Consider the following 14341-nt stretch of genomic DNA (forward strand, 5'->3'; position numbering starts at 1 on the left):
CTACTATCTCACACCCAGATTGATGGTAGCTGTGAAGATAAAAGCAGGCATTCCTACTACAGATTGCTAATGCCTGAGGATATAAAGAATTGTTCTCAAAGAATTTGGCCTGTCTGGCTACTCCCTGAAGGATTGGTGCAAGGGCTTGTCTTTGTTTTGCCTGACTGGGAGCATCCCTCGGGCTAGGGTGAAAGTGAGGTCGTTCAGTCTTGTCCCACTCTTTGCAACCTCATGGACTATAGCCTACTAGCCTACTAAGCTTCTCCGTCCATGGGATTTTCCAGGCAAGAATACTGGAGTGGGTTGCCATTTCCTTCTCTAGGAGATCTTCCCGACCCAGGGATTGAACCCCGGTCTCCCACATTGTAGGCAGATGCTTTACCATCTAAGCCACCAGGGAGTCCAGGGAAGATCCCATCCGTGGGAATCTCCTAAAAATACCTTTTGGATAATGGTATACCCTGCCACACAGTGTCCAGTGGTGCCTTATATAGTCTGAGGAGCAGAAACAGAAAAGAATGAAGAAAAATATTAGAGCCTAACAGACCTATGGGATACCATCAAGTATACCAATATGTGAGGAGTTCCTTGGCTGTCCAGTGGTTAGGACTTGATGCTTTCACTGCCGTGACCCTGGGTTCAATCCCTGTTTAGAGAACTAAGATCCCATATATGGTGTAGCCAAAAAAAAAAAAAAGTGTGTCAGTATGTATATTGTGGAGTCCAAGAGGTAGAGGGGAGAGAGAGAGAAAAGGACAGCATATTTGAAAAAATAATGGTGGAAACCTTCTCAAATTTGATGAAATATATGAATCTACACATCTAAGAAACTTGAGGAACACCACATGGGATAAACTCAGATCCATACTGAGACACATTATAGTCAAATTATAATATAGTATATTTTATATATATACATATATATATATATATATATAAAATAGTCAAAGACAGAATCTTGAAAGCAGCAAAACAGATGTGACTCATTCATACAAGTGACCTCAATAAGATTGACAGCTGATTTCTTCAGAAGGCAGTGGAATGGACTATGTAAAGTATTGAAAGAATGAAACCAAGAATTCTATATCCAACAAAACTATCCTTCAAAAATGAGAGATTATGATATTCCAAAATAAAAGCTGGGGGAGTTCATTGCTAGCAGACCTGCCCTACAAGAAATGCTAAAGTGAGTCCTTTGGATTGAAATGAAAGGACACTAGACAGTAACTTCAAGCCATATGAAAAAATAAAGAACATTAGTAAATGTAACTACATAGCTAAATATAAAAGCCAATATTATTGTAATTTTTGATTTGTAGTTTCTCCTTTTTTCTGATATGATTTAAAAGACAAAAGAATAAAACAAAAATTATAATCTAGTTGACACACAATGTGTGACAATATAAAAGGGGGAAGGGTAGAGGTTTATAGATGCACAGTTTGTATAATATTGAAGCTAAGTTGATATTAATTCAAAATATGTTATTATAAGTTTAGAATGTTAATTGTTAACACTCAAGGTGACCATTAAGAAAATACTTAAAAAATAAATAGAAGAGGAAAGGAACAGGGAATTTAAAAAAATACTAAAAAAGTGATGGAGGAAATGAGAAACAGTAAAATAAGACAGGAAACAGTAAATGGCAGAAGTCCTTCCTCATTACCAATTATTTAAATGCAAATGGGTTAAACTTTGCAATTAAAAAGCAGCATTTGGCAGAATGTATAAAAAAGCAAGATCCAGACCCACCAAGATCACATGACTTTTCTATAGTGTTAAAATTCATTGTAATAAAATGAGAGGGGAAAAAAGCATGATTCAACTATATGTTATCTATAAGAGACTTACTTTAAGATCCAAAGATACAAATATATTGGAAGCGAAAGTATGTAAATAGATAACCAATGCAAACAGTATCCAGGAGAGATGGGGTTGCTATATAGACTTTTAAGTCAAATTTTTTTATAATAGATATCAAAAGACATATATTGATAAAGGGTCAGCCTATCAAGAACATAAAGCAGTTAATAACTGTATATGCACCAAACAGAGCCTCAAAATATATGAAGCAAACATTAGCAGGGTTGAAGGGGGAAATAGACAGTTCTACAGTAACTATTGGATATTTCCATACCCCACTCTCATTAGTGGATAGAAAAATTTAGACAAATTATCAGAGAGGAAATAGAGGACTTGAGCAACACTGTAAACCAGTTAGACTTAACAGACATATATAGAACAGTCCATTGGACAACAGTAGATTACACATTCTTCTCTAGTACACATGGAACATTCTCCAGGATAGACCTTATATTAGACAACAGAACAAGTCTCAATACATTTATAACATTGAAATCATGCAAAATATTTTCTTGGACCACAGCGGAATGAAACTAGATCACAAGAATAGTGAAGGATAGGAGCAATAGAAAATTCAAAGCTGGGTTGGCTTTAGGGAGCATGATGGAGAGTAGTCTGAAAACAAATATAAAAAAAAAGATGATTCATACCCTACCTCCAGTCCTAGTATTGTGAGGGGTCCAGGGAAAATAGCCATCACTTGACTGGGTTACAGTGGGAGTGGTGTTCCTAGTGAATGCTAGGCTCTGTTCAAATGTTAAGGTGAAAGGGGGGAGGAGAGGTTGAGAGGATACATTTAGAGAAGAGTTTCAAGGCATAGGGGGTTTTGCTGAGGATGGGTCCTGAATTCCAGAGGATTCCATAGAAGTTCTTTAAGAATGTGGATGCATGAGAGAGGACAGAACAGGGATTGTGCAGAGCGATATGAAGATCAGAGTACAGGAATTGACATTTGACCCTGAGAGTTGGAGGCTTCTTGTGGCACACTTAAGCAGAGTTAATGGGGGAAATGTGAATATTCCTGGTGGATTCAAGTCAGTGAGCTTTTGTGGTTTTGCTCTGAAACCATGACCACCATTTGTTTTCATGGAAAAAATGTTTTGATACTAAAATAGCCATTTAAAAACAATTAAAATCAAACTGTTGTTGAGGACTTAATCTGTCTTAAAAATCATGGTGAAATAATGCCTTTTAAAATGTATTTGTTAGTTTCATTAGCTTCATATGTGCATAACACATATCACAATTATGGGAGGAGGTTTACTCATAAAGATCAGTGTTGAGTAGAAGCAGAACATGGGGGGGTGGTCCTAAGATGGCAGAGGAATAGGACGGGGAGACCACTTTCTCCCCCACAAATTCATCAAAAGAATATTTAAACGCTGAGTAAATTCCACAAAACAACTTCTGAATGCTGGCAGAGGACTGCAGGCACCCAGAAAAACAGCCCAGTGTCTTTGAAAGGAGGTAGGAAAAAATATAAAAGACAAAAAAAAAGACAAAAGAGGTAGGGATGGAGCTCCATCCCGGGAAGGGAGTCTTAAAAAGAGAGAAGTTTCCAAACACCAGGAAACACTCTCACTGTGGCGAGCCTTGGAACCACAGAGGGCAACATAACCAGGAGGAAAAATAAATAAATAATTAAAACCCACAGATTACGTGCCCAACAGTAACTCCCCCAGCGGAGAAGCAGTGCAGACGCCTGCACCCCCACTAGCAAGCAGGGGCTGGGGAGGGAGGCCCCGGGCTGCATTGGTTAGAGTAAGAACTGGGCCTGAATGCCCCAAGAGCAATCTGAGGGAACTAACTTGGGCTAGCAAACCAGACTGTGGGATAGCTACCACGCGAAAAGCCCTAACCTAAGACACCACCAGGCCTGCTCACAGAACAAAGGACTGAGCAGAGCTAGCCGGCTGCAGACCATCCCCCTCCGGTGACAGGCAGCCAGAGCTGGAAGGGGGCAATCACAGCCCCAGAGAGACATTAACTACCAAACTGCAAGCAGGCTTCTTTGCTAACTAAGACTTCTTGGGGTTCTGGACGGTCAACATCCGCCTGAGAAGGTGCGCCAGCTGTACAGCCAGAAAACCTGAGTGGCAGGGATGGGGGAGGCAATAAGTCACAGCGACCGTGCTCACCAAACACCTGAGCTGCTCGGACCTGGGAAGGGCACAAAACACAGGCCCAACCGAGTCTGCACCTCTCAGGACTACCTGAGTGCCTGAACCTGAGTGGCTTAGATCTAGGAGGTCCATGCAGCCCAGGGCAAGCCTCCGATGGTTCCCAGTGGTGCAACCTAGAGCCTAAGCAGTGTGGGCAGGGAGGGCTCATGCGCCGTGAGCGGGGGCAGGCCCAGTGTGGTTGAGACACTGCGAGCACATGCCAGTGTTATTTGTTTGCAGCGTCCCTCCCTCCCCACAGTGTGACTGAACAAGTGAGCCTAAAAAAGTGTCCACCACGTCCCCCTTGTGTCAGGGCAGAAATGAGACACTGGAGACCAGCAAACAGAAGAGCCTTGGAAGTGACAGGTGCAATAGATTAAAACCCTGTAGTTAGTACCGACTACATAGGAAGGGGTCTATAGATCTTGAGAAATATAAGCCGGACCAAGGAACTATCTGAAAATGAACTCACCCCACACTGCCCACAACACCACCAGAGAAAGTCCTAGATATATTTTTTCTATTTTTACTATCATTCTTTTTTTTAAGTCCTCTATTACTCCTTTAATTTTCATTTTTATAACCTACTATTACTTTGCAAAAAAAAGAGACCCTATTTTTTTAAAGCAAACTTCATATATATATATATATATATATTTATAATTTTTGTGACTTTGTTTTTTTCTTTTTTTTTCCTTTAATATTGTATTTTTGAAAAGCGAACCTCTACTCTAGATTTTTAATTTTTGCTTTTTGGTATTTGTTATCAATTTTGTACCTTTAAGAACCCAATCTTCAGTACTCATTTTTACTTGGGAGCGAGATTACTGGCTTGACTGCTCTCTCCCCCTTTGGACTCTCCTTTTTCTCCACCAGGTCACCTCTATCTCCTCCCTCCCCCTTTTCTTCTCTACCCAACTCTGTGAATCTCTTTGTGTGTTCCAGACGGTGGAGAACACTTAGGGAACTGCTTAGTGGCTGGATCTGTCTCTCTCCTTTTGATTCCCCCCTTTATCCTCCTAGCCACCTCTGTCTCTGTCTTCCCTCTTCTCTTCTCTGTATAACTCTGTGAACATCTCTGAGCAGTCCAGACTGTGGAGCCCACATAAGGAAGTGATTACTGGCTAGCTTGCTCTCTCCTCTTTTGATTCCACCTCATCTCATTGGGGTCACCTCTAACTCCCTCCTCCCTCATCTATTCTCCATGTAAATCTGTGAACCTCTCTGAGTGTCCCTAACTGTGGAGAAACTTTTCATCTTTAACGTAGATGTTTTATCAATGGTGCTGTATAGATGGAGAAGTCTTGAGACTACTGTAAAAATAAGACTGAAAACCAGAAGCAGGAGGCTTAAGTCCAAATCCTGAGGACACCAGAGAACTCCTGACTCCAGGGAACATTAATTGACAGATGCTCAGCAAACGCCTCCATACCTACACTGAAACCAAGCACCACCCAAGGGCCAACAAGTTCCAGAGCAAGACATACCATGCAAATTCTCCAGCAACACAGGAACACAGCCCTGAGCTTCAATATACAGGCTGCCCAAAGTTACTCCAAACCCACTGACATCTCATAACTCATTACTGGACACTTCATTGCACTCCAGAGGGAAGAAATCCAGCTCCACCCACCAGAACACTGACACAAGCTTCCCTAACCAGGAAACCTTGACTAGCCACCCATACAACCCCACCCACAGTGAGGAAACTCCACAATGAAGAGAACTCCACAAACTGCCAGAATACAGAAAGGCCACCCCAAACACAGCAAAATAAACAAGATGAAGAGAAAAATAAACAAGATGATGAGGAATACACAGCAGGTAAAGGAACAGGATAAATGCCCGCCAAATCAAACAAAAGAGGAAGAGATAGGGAATCTACCTGATAAAGAATTCCGAATAATGATAGTGAAAATGATCCAAAATCTTGAAAATAAAATAGAATCACAGATAAATAGCCTGGAGACAAGGATTGAAAAGATGCAAAAAAGGTTTAACAAGGACCTAGAAGAAATGAAAAAGTGAATATATAATGAATAATGCAATAAATGAGGTCAAAAACACTCTGGAGGCAACAAATAGTAGAATAACGGAGGCAGAAGATAGGATTAGTGAAATAGAAGATAGAATGGTAGAAATAAATGAATCAGAGAGGAAAAAAGAAAAACGAATTAAAAAAAAATGAGGACAATCTCAGAGACCTCTGGGACAATGTTAAACGCCCCAACATTCAAATCACAGGAGTCCCAGAAGAAGAAGACAAAAAGACCATGAGAAAATACTTGAGATAATAGTTGAAAACTTCTCTAAAATGGGGAAGGAAATAATCACCCAAGTCCAAGAAACCCAGAGAGTCCCAAACAGGATAAACCCAAGGTGAAACGCCCCAACAAATATTAATCAAATTAACAAAGATCAAACACAAAGAAAAAATATTAAAAGCAGCAAGGGAAAAACAACAAATAACACACAAGGGGGTTCCCATAAGGATAACAGCTGATCTTTCAATAGAAACTCTTCAGGCCAGGAGGGAATGGCAGGACGTACTTAAAGTGATGAAAGAAAATAACCTACAGCCCAGATTACTGTACCCAGCAAGGATCTCATTCAAATATGAAGGAGAATTCAAAAGCTTTACAGACAAGCAAAAGCTGAGAGAATTCGACACCACCAAACCAGCTCTCCAACAAATGCTAAAGGATCTTCTCTAGACAGGAAACACAAAAAGGGTGTATAAACTGGAACCCAAAACAATAAAGTAAATGGCAATGGGATCATACTTATCAGTAATTACCTTAAATATAAATGGGTTGAATGCCCCAACCAAAAGACAAAGACTGGCTGAATGGATACAAAAACAAGACCCTTATATATGTTGTCTACAAGAGGCCCACCTCAAAACAGGGGACACATACAGACTGAAAGTGAAGGGCTGGAAAAAGATATTTGATGCAAATAGAGACCAAAAGAAAGCAGGAGTAGCAATACTCATATCAGATAAAAAAGACTTTAAAACAAAGGCTGTGAAAAGAGACAAGGACACTACATAATGATCAAAGGATCAATCCAAGAAATAGATATAACAATTATAAATATATATGCACCCAACATAGGAGCACTACAATATGTAAGACATATGCTAACAAGTATGAAAGGGGAAATTAACAATAACACAATAATAGTGGCAGGCTTTAATACCCCACTCACACCTATGGATAGATCAACTAAACAGAAAATTAACAAGGAAACACAAACTTTAAATGATACAATAGACCAGTTAGACTTAATTGATATCTATAGGGCATTTCACCCCAAAACAATGAACTTCACCTTTTTCTCAAGGGCACACAGAACCTTCTCCAGGATAGATCACATCCTGGGCCATTAATCTAGCCTTTGTAAATTCAAAAAAATTGAAATCATTCCAAGCATCTTTTCTGACCACAATGCAGCAAGATTAGATCTCAATTACAGGAGAAAAACTATTAAAAATGGCAACATATGGAGGCTGAACAACACGTTGCTGAATAACCAACAAATCACAGAAGAAATCAAAAAATGCATAGAAACGAATGAAAATGAAAACACAACAACCCCAAATCTGTGGGATACTGTAAAAGCAGTGCTAAGGGGAAGGTTCATAGCAATACAGGCATACCTCAAGAAATAAGAAAAAAGTCAAATAAATAACCTAACTCTACACCTAACAACTAGAAAAGGAAGAAATGAAGAACCCAAGGGTTAGTAGAAGGAAAGAAATCTTAAAAATTAGGGCAGAAATCAATGCAAAAGAAACAAAAGAGACCATAGCAAAAATCAACAAAGCCAAAAGCTGGTTCTTTGAGAGGATAAATAAAATTGACAAACCATTAGCTAAACTCATCAGGAAACAAAGGGAGAAAAATCAAATCAATAAAATTAGAAATGAAAATGGAGAGATCACAACAGACAACACAGAAATACAAAGGATTATAAGAGACTACTATCAGCAATTATATGCCAATAAAATGGACAACTTGGAAGAAATGGGCAAATTCTTAGAAAAGTACAACTTTCCAAGACTGGACCAGGAAGAAATAGAAAATCTTAACAGACCCATCACAAGCACAGAAATTGAAACTGTAATCAGAAATCTTCCAGCAAACAAAAGCCCAGGTCCAGACGGCTTCACAGCTCAATTCTATCAAAAATTTAGAGAAGAGCTAACACCTATCCTACTCAAACTCTTCCAGAAAATTGCAGAGGAAGGTAAACTTCCAAACTCATTCTATGAGGCCACCATCACCCTAATCCCAAAACCTGACAAAGATCCCACAAAAAAAGAAAACTACAGGCCAGTATCACTGATGAACATAGATGCAAAAATCCTTAACAAAATTCTAGCAATCAGAATCCAACAACACATTAAAAAGATCATACATCATGACCAAGTGGGCTTTATCCCAGGGATGCAAGGATTCTTCAATATCTGCAAATTAATCAATGTAATACACCACAGTAACAAATTGAAAAATAAAAGCCATATGATTATCTCAATAGATGTAGAGAAAGCCTTTGACAAAATTCAACATCCATTTATGATAAAAACTCTCCAGAAAGCAGGAATAGAAGGAACATACCTCAACATAATAAAAGCTATATATGACAAACCCACAGCAAACATTATCCTCAATGATGAAAAATTGAAAGCATTTCCCCTAAAGCCAGGAACAAGACAAGGGTGCCCACTCTCACCACTACTATTCAACGTAGTTTTGAAAGTTTTGGCTACAGCAGTCAGAGCAGAAAAAGAAATAAAAGGAATCCAAATTGGAAAAGAAGAAGTAAAACTCTCACTGTTTGCAGATGACATGATCCTCTACATAGAAAACCCTAAAGACTCCACCAGAAAATTACTAGAGCTAATCAACGAATATAGTAAAGTTGCAGGATATAAAATCAACACACAGAAATCCCTTGCATTCCTATTCACTAATAATGAGAAAATAGAAAGAGAAATTAAGGAAACAATTCCATTCACCATTGCAACGAAAAGAATAAAATACTTAGGAATATATCTACCTAAAGAAACTAAAGACCTATATGTAGAAAACTATAAAACACTGGTGAAAGAAATCAAAGAGGACACTAATAGATGGAGAAATATACCATGTTCATGGATCGGAAGAATCAATAGAGTGAAAATGAGTATACTACCCAAAGCAATCTATAGATTCAATGCAATCCCTATCAAGCTACCAACAGTATTTTTCACAGAGCTAGAACAAATAATTTCACAATTTGTATGGAAATATGAAAAACCTTGAATAGCCAAAGCAATCTTGAGAAAGAAGAATGGAACTGGAGGAATCAGCCTGCCTGACTTCAGACTCTACTACAAAGCCACAGTCATCAAGACAGTATGGTACTGGCACAAAGACAGGATATAGATCACTGGAACAAAATAGAAAGCCCAGAGATAGATCCATGTACCTATGGACACCTTATCTTTGACAAAGGAGGCAAGAATATACAATGGAGAAAAGACAATCTCTTTAACAAGTGGTGCTGGGAAAACTGATCAACCACTTGTAGAAGAATGGAACAAGAACACCTTCTAATACCACACACAAAAATAAACCCAAAGTAGATTAAAGATCTAAATGTAAGACCAGAAACTATAAAACTCCTAGAGGAGAACATAGGCAAAACACTCTCTGACATAAATCACAGCAGGATCCTCTACGACCCACCTCCCAGAATATTGGAAATAAAAGGAAAAATTAACAAACGGGACCTAATCAATTCCAGAAAAATAAACGACCCAATCAAAAAATAGGCCAAAGAACTAAACAGACATTTTTCCAAAGAAGACATACAGATGGCTAACAAACACATGAAAAGATGCTCAACATCACTCATTATCAGAGAAATGCAAATCAAAACCACAATGAGGTACCATTTCACACTAGTCAGAATGGCTGCTATCCAAAGTCTACAAGCAATAAATGCTGGAGAGGGTGTGGAGAAAAGGGAACCCTCTGACACTGTTGGTGGGAATGCAAACTGGTACAGCCACTATGGAGAACAGTGTGGAGATTCCTTAAGAAACTGGAAATAGAACTGCCTTATGACCCAGCAATCCCACTGCTGGGCATACACACTGAGGAAACCAGAATGGAAAGAGACACGTGTACCCCAATGTTCATCGCAGCACTGTTTATAATAGCCAGGACATGGAAGCAACCTAGATGTCCATCAGCAGATGAATGGATAAGAAAGCAGTGGTACATATACACAATGGAGTATTACTCAGCCATTAAAAAGAATACATTTGAATCAGTTCTAATGAGGTGGATGAAACTGGAGCCTATTATACAGAGTGAAGTAAGCCAGAAAGAAAAACACCAATACAGTGAAAAGTGAAAGTGAAAGTGAAGTCGCTCAGTCGTGCCTGACTCTTTGCGACCCCATGGACTGTAGCCTATCAGGCTCCTCCATCCATGGGATTTTCCAGGCAAGAGTGCTGGAGTGGACTGCTATTTCCTTCTCCAGGGGATCTTCCTGACCCAGGAATCGAACCCAGGTCTCCCGCATTGCAGGCAGATGCTTTACCATCTGAGCCACCATACTAACGCATATATATGGAATTTAGAAAGATGGTAACGATAACCGTGTATGCGAGACAGCAAAAGAGACACAGATGTATAGAACAATCTTTTGGACTCTGTGGGAGAGGGAGAGGGTAGGACTATTTGGGTGAATGGCACTGAAACATGTATAATATCATATAAGAAACAAATTGCCAGTCCAGGTTCGATACAGGATGCTTGGGGCTCATGCACTGGGATGACCCAGAGGGATGGTACAGGAGGGAGGTGGGAGGGGGGTTCAGGAATGGGGAACACATGTATGCCTGTGGCAGATTCATGTTGATGTGTGGCAGAACCAATACAATATTGTAAAGTAATTAGCCTCCAATAAAATAAATTAAAACAAAAGAAGCAGAACATAATGTATTGTCACCATTTGCTTTTTATTTGCATTGGGCCATTTAGTAATTGCCAGTTGTCCTCACTTCATTCTTCTATTCATCTGACCCCAAGCCATTTAAAAATTAAGCGCAAGTCATCTTGATGACAGAGATCCATCTGTTTCTCTGTAGGACCAATAGAGCTGGCCTGGGATTGGTCATTCCTAGTTTTAAAATGTTTGATTATCCATGTGTAATAAATATCGTAGTAGCAGTGTTAATCCCTCAGTGGTGTCCGACTCTTTGCAACCCCATGGGCTGCAGCCAGCCAGGTTCCTCTGTCCATGGGATTCTCCAGGCAAGAATACCAGAGTGGATTGTCATTTCTTCCTCCAGGGGCTCTTCTCAGCCCAGGAATGAAACCTAGGTCTCCTGCATTATTGGCAGATTCTTTACTGTCTGAGCTACCAGGGAAGAAGTACAGACACCCGTTTTGAAGGGGAAGTCAGCTGACAAGCAGATATACTTAGCACAGAACCCAAGAAATACAAGAACTGGGAGAAGAGTATAAAGCAGACACAGATGGTTCCACACTTCCAAATTTGTCAGTCTTGTCTATCTGCAACTCCACTGAGAAGTACTTGAAAAAGCAAGTTAAGAAAACCCACATATAAACAGAAACCCAAAGTATTATGCAGTATAAAATCTCACAAGTTTCAGATTTTATTCAAATATTAGCGTGTGTCCATTTTTGAAACTGTGTTTCTTGTGTTCATCAGTTGTACCAATGTGAAAAGAGATAGTCACATGATTATATTTGTCCTGAATTCGGATGTTATTCATGTTCAGGAAGAGCAATGAAGTTTATTTTTGCCCTAGAGTTATTTGGTCTAATTGTTCTTAATTATTGGTAGATTAAAAAGATAGATTTTAGTTGTACTTTTTGCACTAAATAGAAACTTTTCTTTTGTTTTTCAAGGAACCAAATGGAGAGACTCCTTCATCTTTATACAGAGTTGCAGCCGTACTTCTACAATTTAACCTTATTGATTTAGATGATCTTTATGTACATGTAAGTTAAGTGGGTTGCTAAGAATATTTGGTTATTCATCCCAGGGGTGGGGAAGAGGAGGAGGTAGCCATATAGCACTCCAAGATTGGTTCTAGACTCTCAAGTCTTAATTTTTGAAGCCCTATTACATTATTGCTTTGTGTTTGCTTTTTAAAGTGAATGAATTTAGTTTATTGGAACCATGGAAATGAAATACCTTTTGTCATTGCTACAGAATTCAAGGTGGACTGTGAAGTTAAAGTTCTTAATTGTCATCAAGGCATATGTCATGGAGAGAGAGGCCAAGTTCTAATCAATGTGGTTTTAGACTTCTGTATTATATACGGATTATGGGAAATATGGGATTAACTAAATAGTTCTTCCTTTTCCTCTAAATGTTAATTTTGAGGATTCAGGATGAATTTGGTACTTTTCATGTACTTTTAAAAGATAGCTTCTCTGGTGTTTTTTATTGCAGGATCTAGAGGAATGTGTAGGTGGTTGTGATAGATGACCTCTAGTTTAGCAACAGCTTAGCCTGTCAGTTTGAAAACACTAGGTTTGTAGTATAGAATTTCTTGTTTTATTAGGTTGTGCGTTAGGATATCTATGAACTGTTCAAAACTGACATCATCTTCACTGCCTTTGAAATCATTTTCTAACTTCTAACTTCCTTGCCTGTCATTACATATTATGGTTACAGAGCTGAATGAAATTTCATCAGTCTCTTGGAAGCAGTCATAGTCTAGCAAGGGAGAAAACATTTTGCATTCTATAAGTACTTTATTGGAAATAGTCACATAGTGCTTTGAGGGCTCAAAATAGGTAGTGACCATCTCTGTCATTGAGGGATTTTGAAAGGCTTCTCCAAACTACTGACATTCAACTGGGAACTTGATAGATGAGTAGGTGTTGGCCAGGCTTAAATAGGTGGAAAGCATTGTAGGTAGAATTAACTGAATATAAAGGCAAGAGGTTTGAAAAGATTTAATTATCCCCTTAGGGGAACACTGAGAAGCTCACAGTGGTTGGAGCCTAGGATGATATGTAGGGGAAATGAGGATGGAGAAGTAGACTGGAGGCCAAACTGTGAAGGGCTGTTAGGGGCCATGGTAAGGAGTTTGGATTTTTTTCTTGTTGATAGTAGACAGCCATTCAAGATTTAGTGTAGACAAGGATGTACAAACTGAAAACATGAAAAACTGGTTAGAAAAAGAAGAATCTGAAGACATAAGTATGAGTTTATACAGGCAAATGTAGACTTTTAGAACAAATGGAAAGTACAAAAATTATGATAGATTTATTACTGATATTTTTCAGCTTAATTATAAATATAAGCAGAGTTTAAAAGTATTCCTGTTAAAGTGACAGGGATTTTCAGATGGGATTAAAAACCAGTTTATTGTTTACATGAGACTTCTAAAACCTAAGGGCAAAGAAAGGTTGAAAGTAAAAGGGTGGGAAAATATACCAGGGAAATTATTCTTGTCAGACAGAACAGAGAATCACTTTATAATAATAAAGTTGTTTTTACTAGAAAGACATGATCATTATAACCTTTATATATAGCTAATACCATATTTTCAAAATACACAAGACTAGAAATGGATAGAACTATAATTAAAAACTTAGAGTTAACCCACTGTAATGGGAGATTTCAGAGGCAATTGAAGTAGACTAGGTAAAAGATGAGAATCTGTGGTAGATATATGATAGGTATATAAGTAGAGCAATAAAAATGGGTTTGATTGGCAGTGGAGAGAATAAGGAATGAGAAAAAGTCTGGCTTACCTCCTTGCACCAGTCCATAATGAGTTTTCTTCCACTCCCCTTTTTTGACTGATGGGATAAAGTCTGTAGTATGTAGTTTAATATTTCACTATGTCTCCTTGTGCATGTGCTCAGTCGTGTCCAACTCTTTGCGGCTCCATGGACTAGAGCCCACCAGGCTCCTCTGTCCATGACATTTTCCTGACAAGGATACTGGAGAGGGTTGCCATTTCCTACTCCAGGGGATCTTCCTGACCCAGGGATTGAACCTGCATCTCTTGTGTCTCCTGCATTGGCAGGCAGATTCTTTACCACCGCTCCACCTGGGAAGCCCCTCACTGTGTCTCCTTTTATTATTTACTAATTTTTTAGTTAGTGTTAGATTTATCTATTGAAATAGATTTTGCATTTCTAGGGGCAGGAATAGTGAGCTATCATCATAGTGCCTAGCAAAAATGACTCAATAATGGTTAGTTGGATATGTGTCTATTTATGAAATGTCCATATTAACCATCTTCCACTCATACAAGATGGCTGTACTT

The 14341-nt window shown here is 38.9% G+C and overlaps 1 protein-coding gene across 13 annotated transcripts in view; it reads left to right on the plus strand.

The window, feature by feature from the left end:
- THOC2 (THO complex 2) overlaps positions 1–14341 on the plus strand; it is a 118705-nt gene that overhangs the window by 49281 nt on the left and 55083 nt on the right. For all 13 annotated transcript variants that reach the window (XM_027535063.1, XM_027535073.1, XM_027535062.1 and 10 more), the window contains exon 9: positions 11958–12050. In XM_027535063.1, the coding sequence (XP_027390864.1) occupies positions 11958–12050 (93 nt within the window). The remainder of the gene's footprint in view (positions 1–11957; positions 12051–14341) is intronic.

This window comes from Bos indicus x Bos taurus, chromosome X (assembly GCF_003369695.1).
Source record: "Bos indicus x Bos taurus breed Angus x Brahman F1 hybrid chromosome X, Bos_hybrid_MaternalHap_v2.0, whole genome shotgun sequence".
NCBI lineage: Eukaryota > Metazoa > Chordata > Mammalia > Artiodactyla > Bovidae > Bos > Bos indicus x Bos taurus.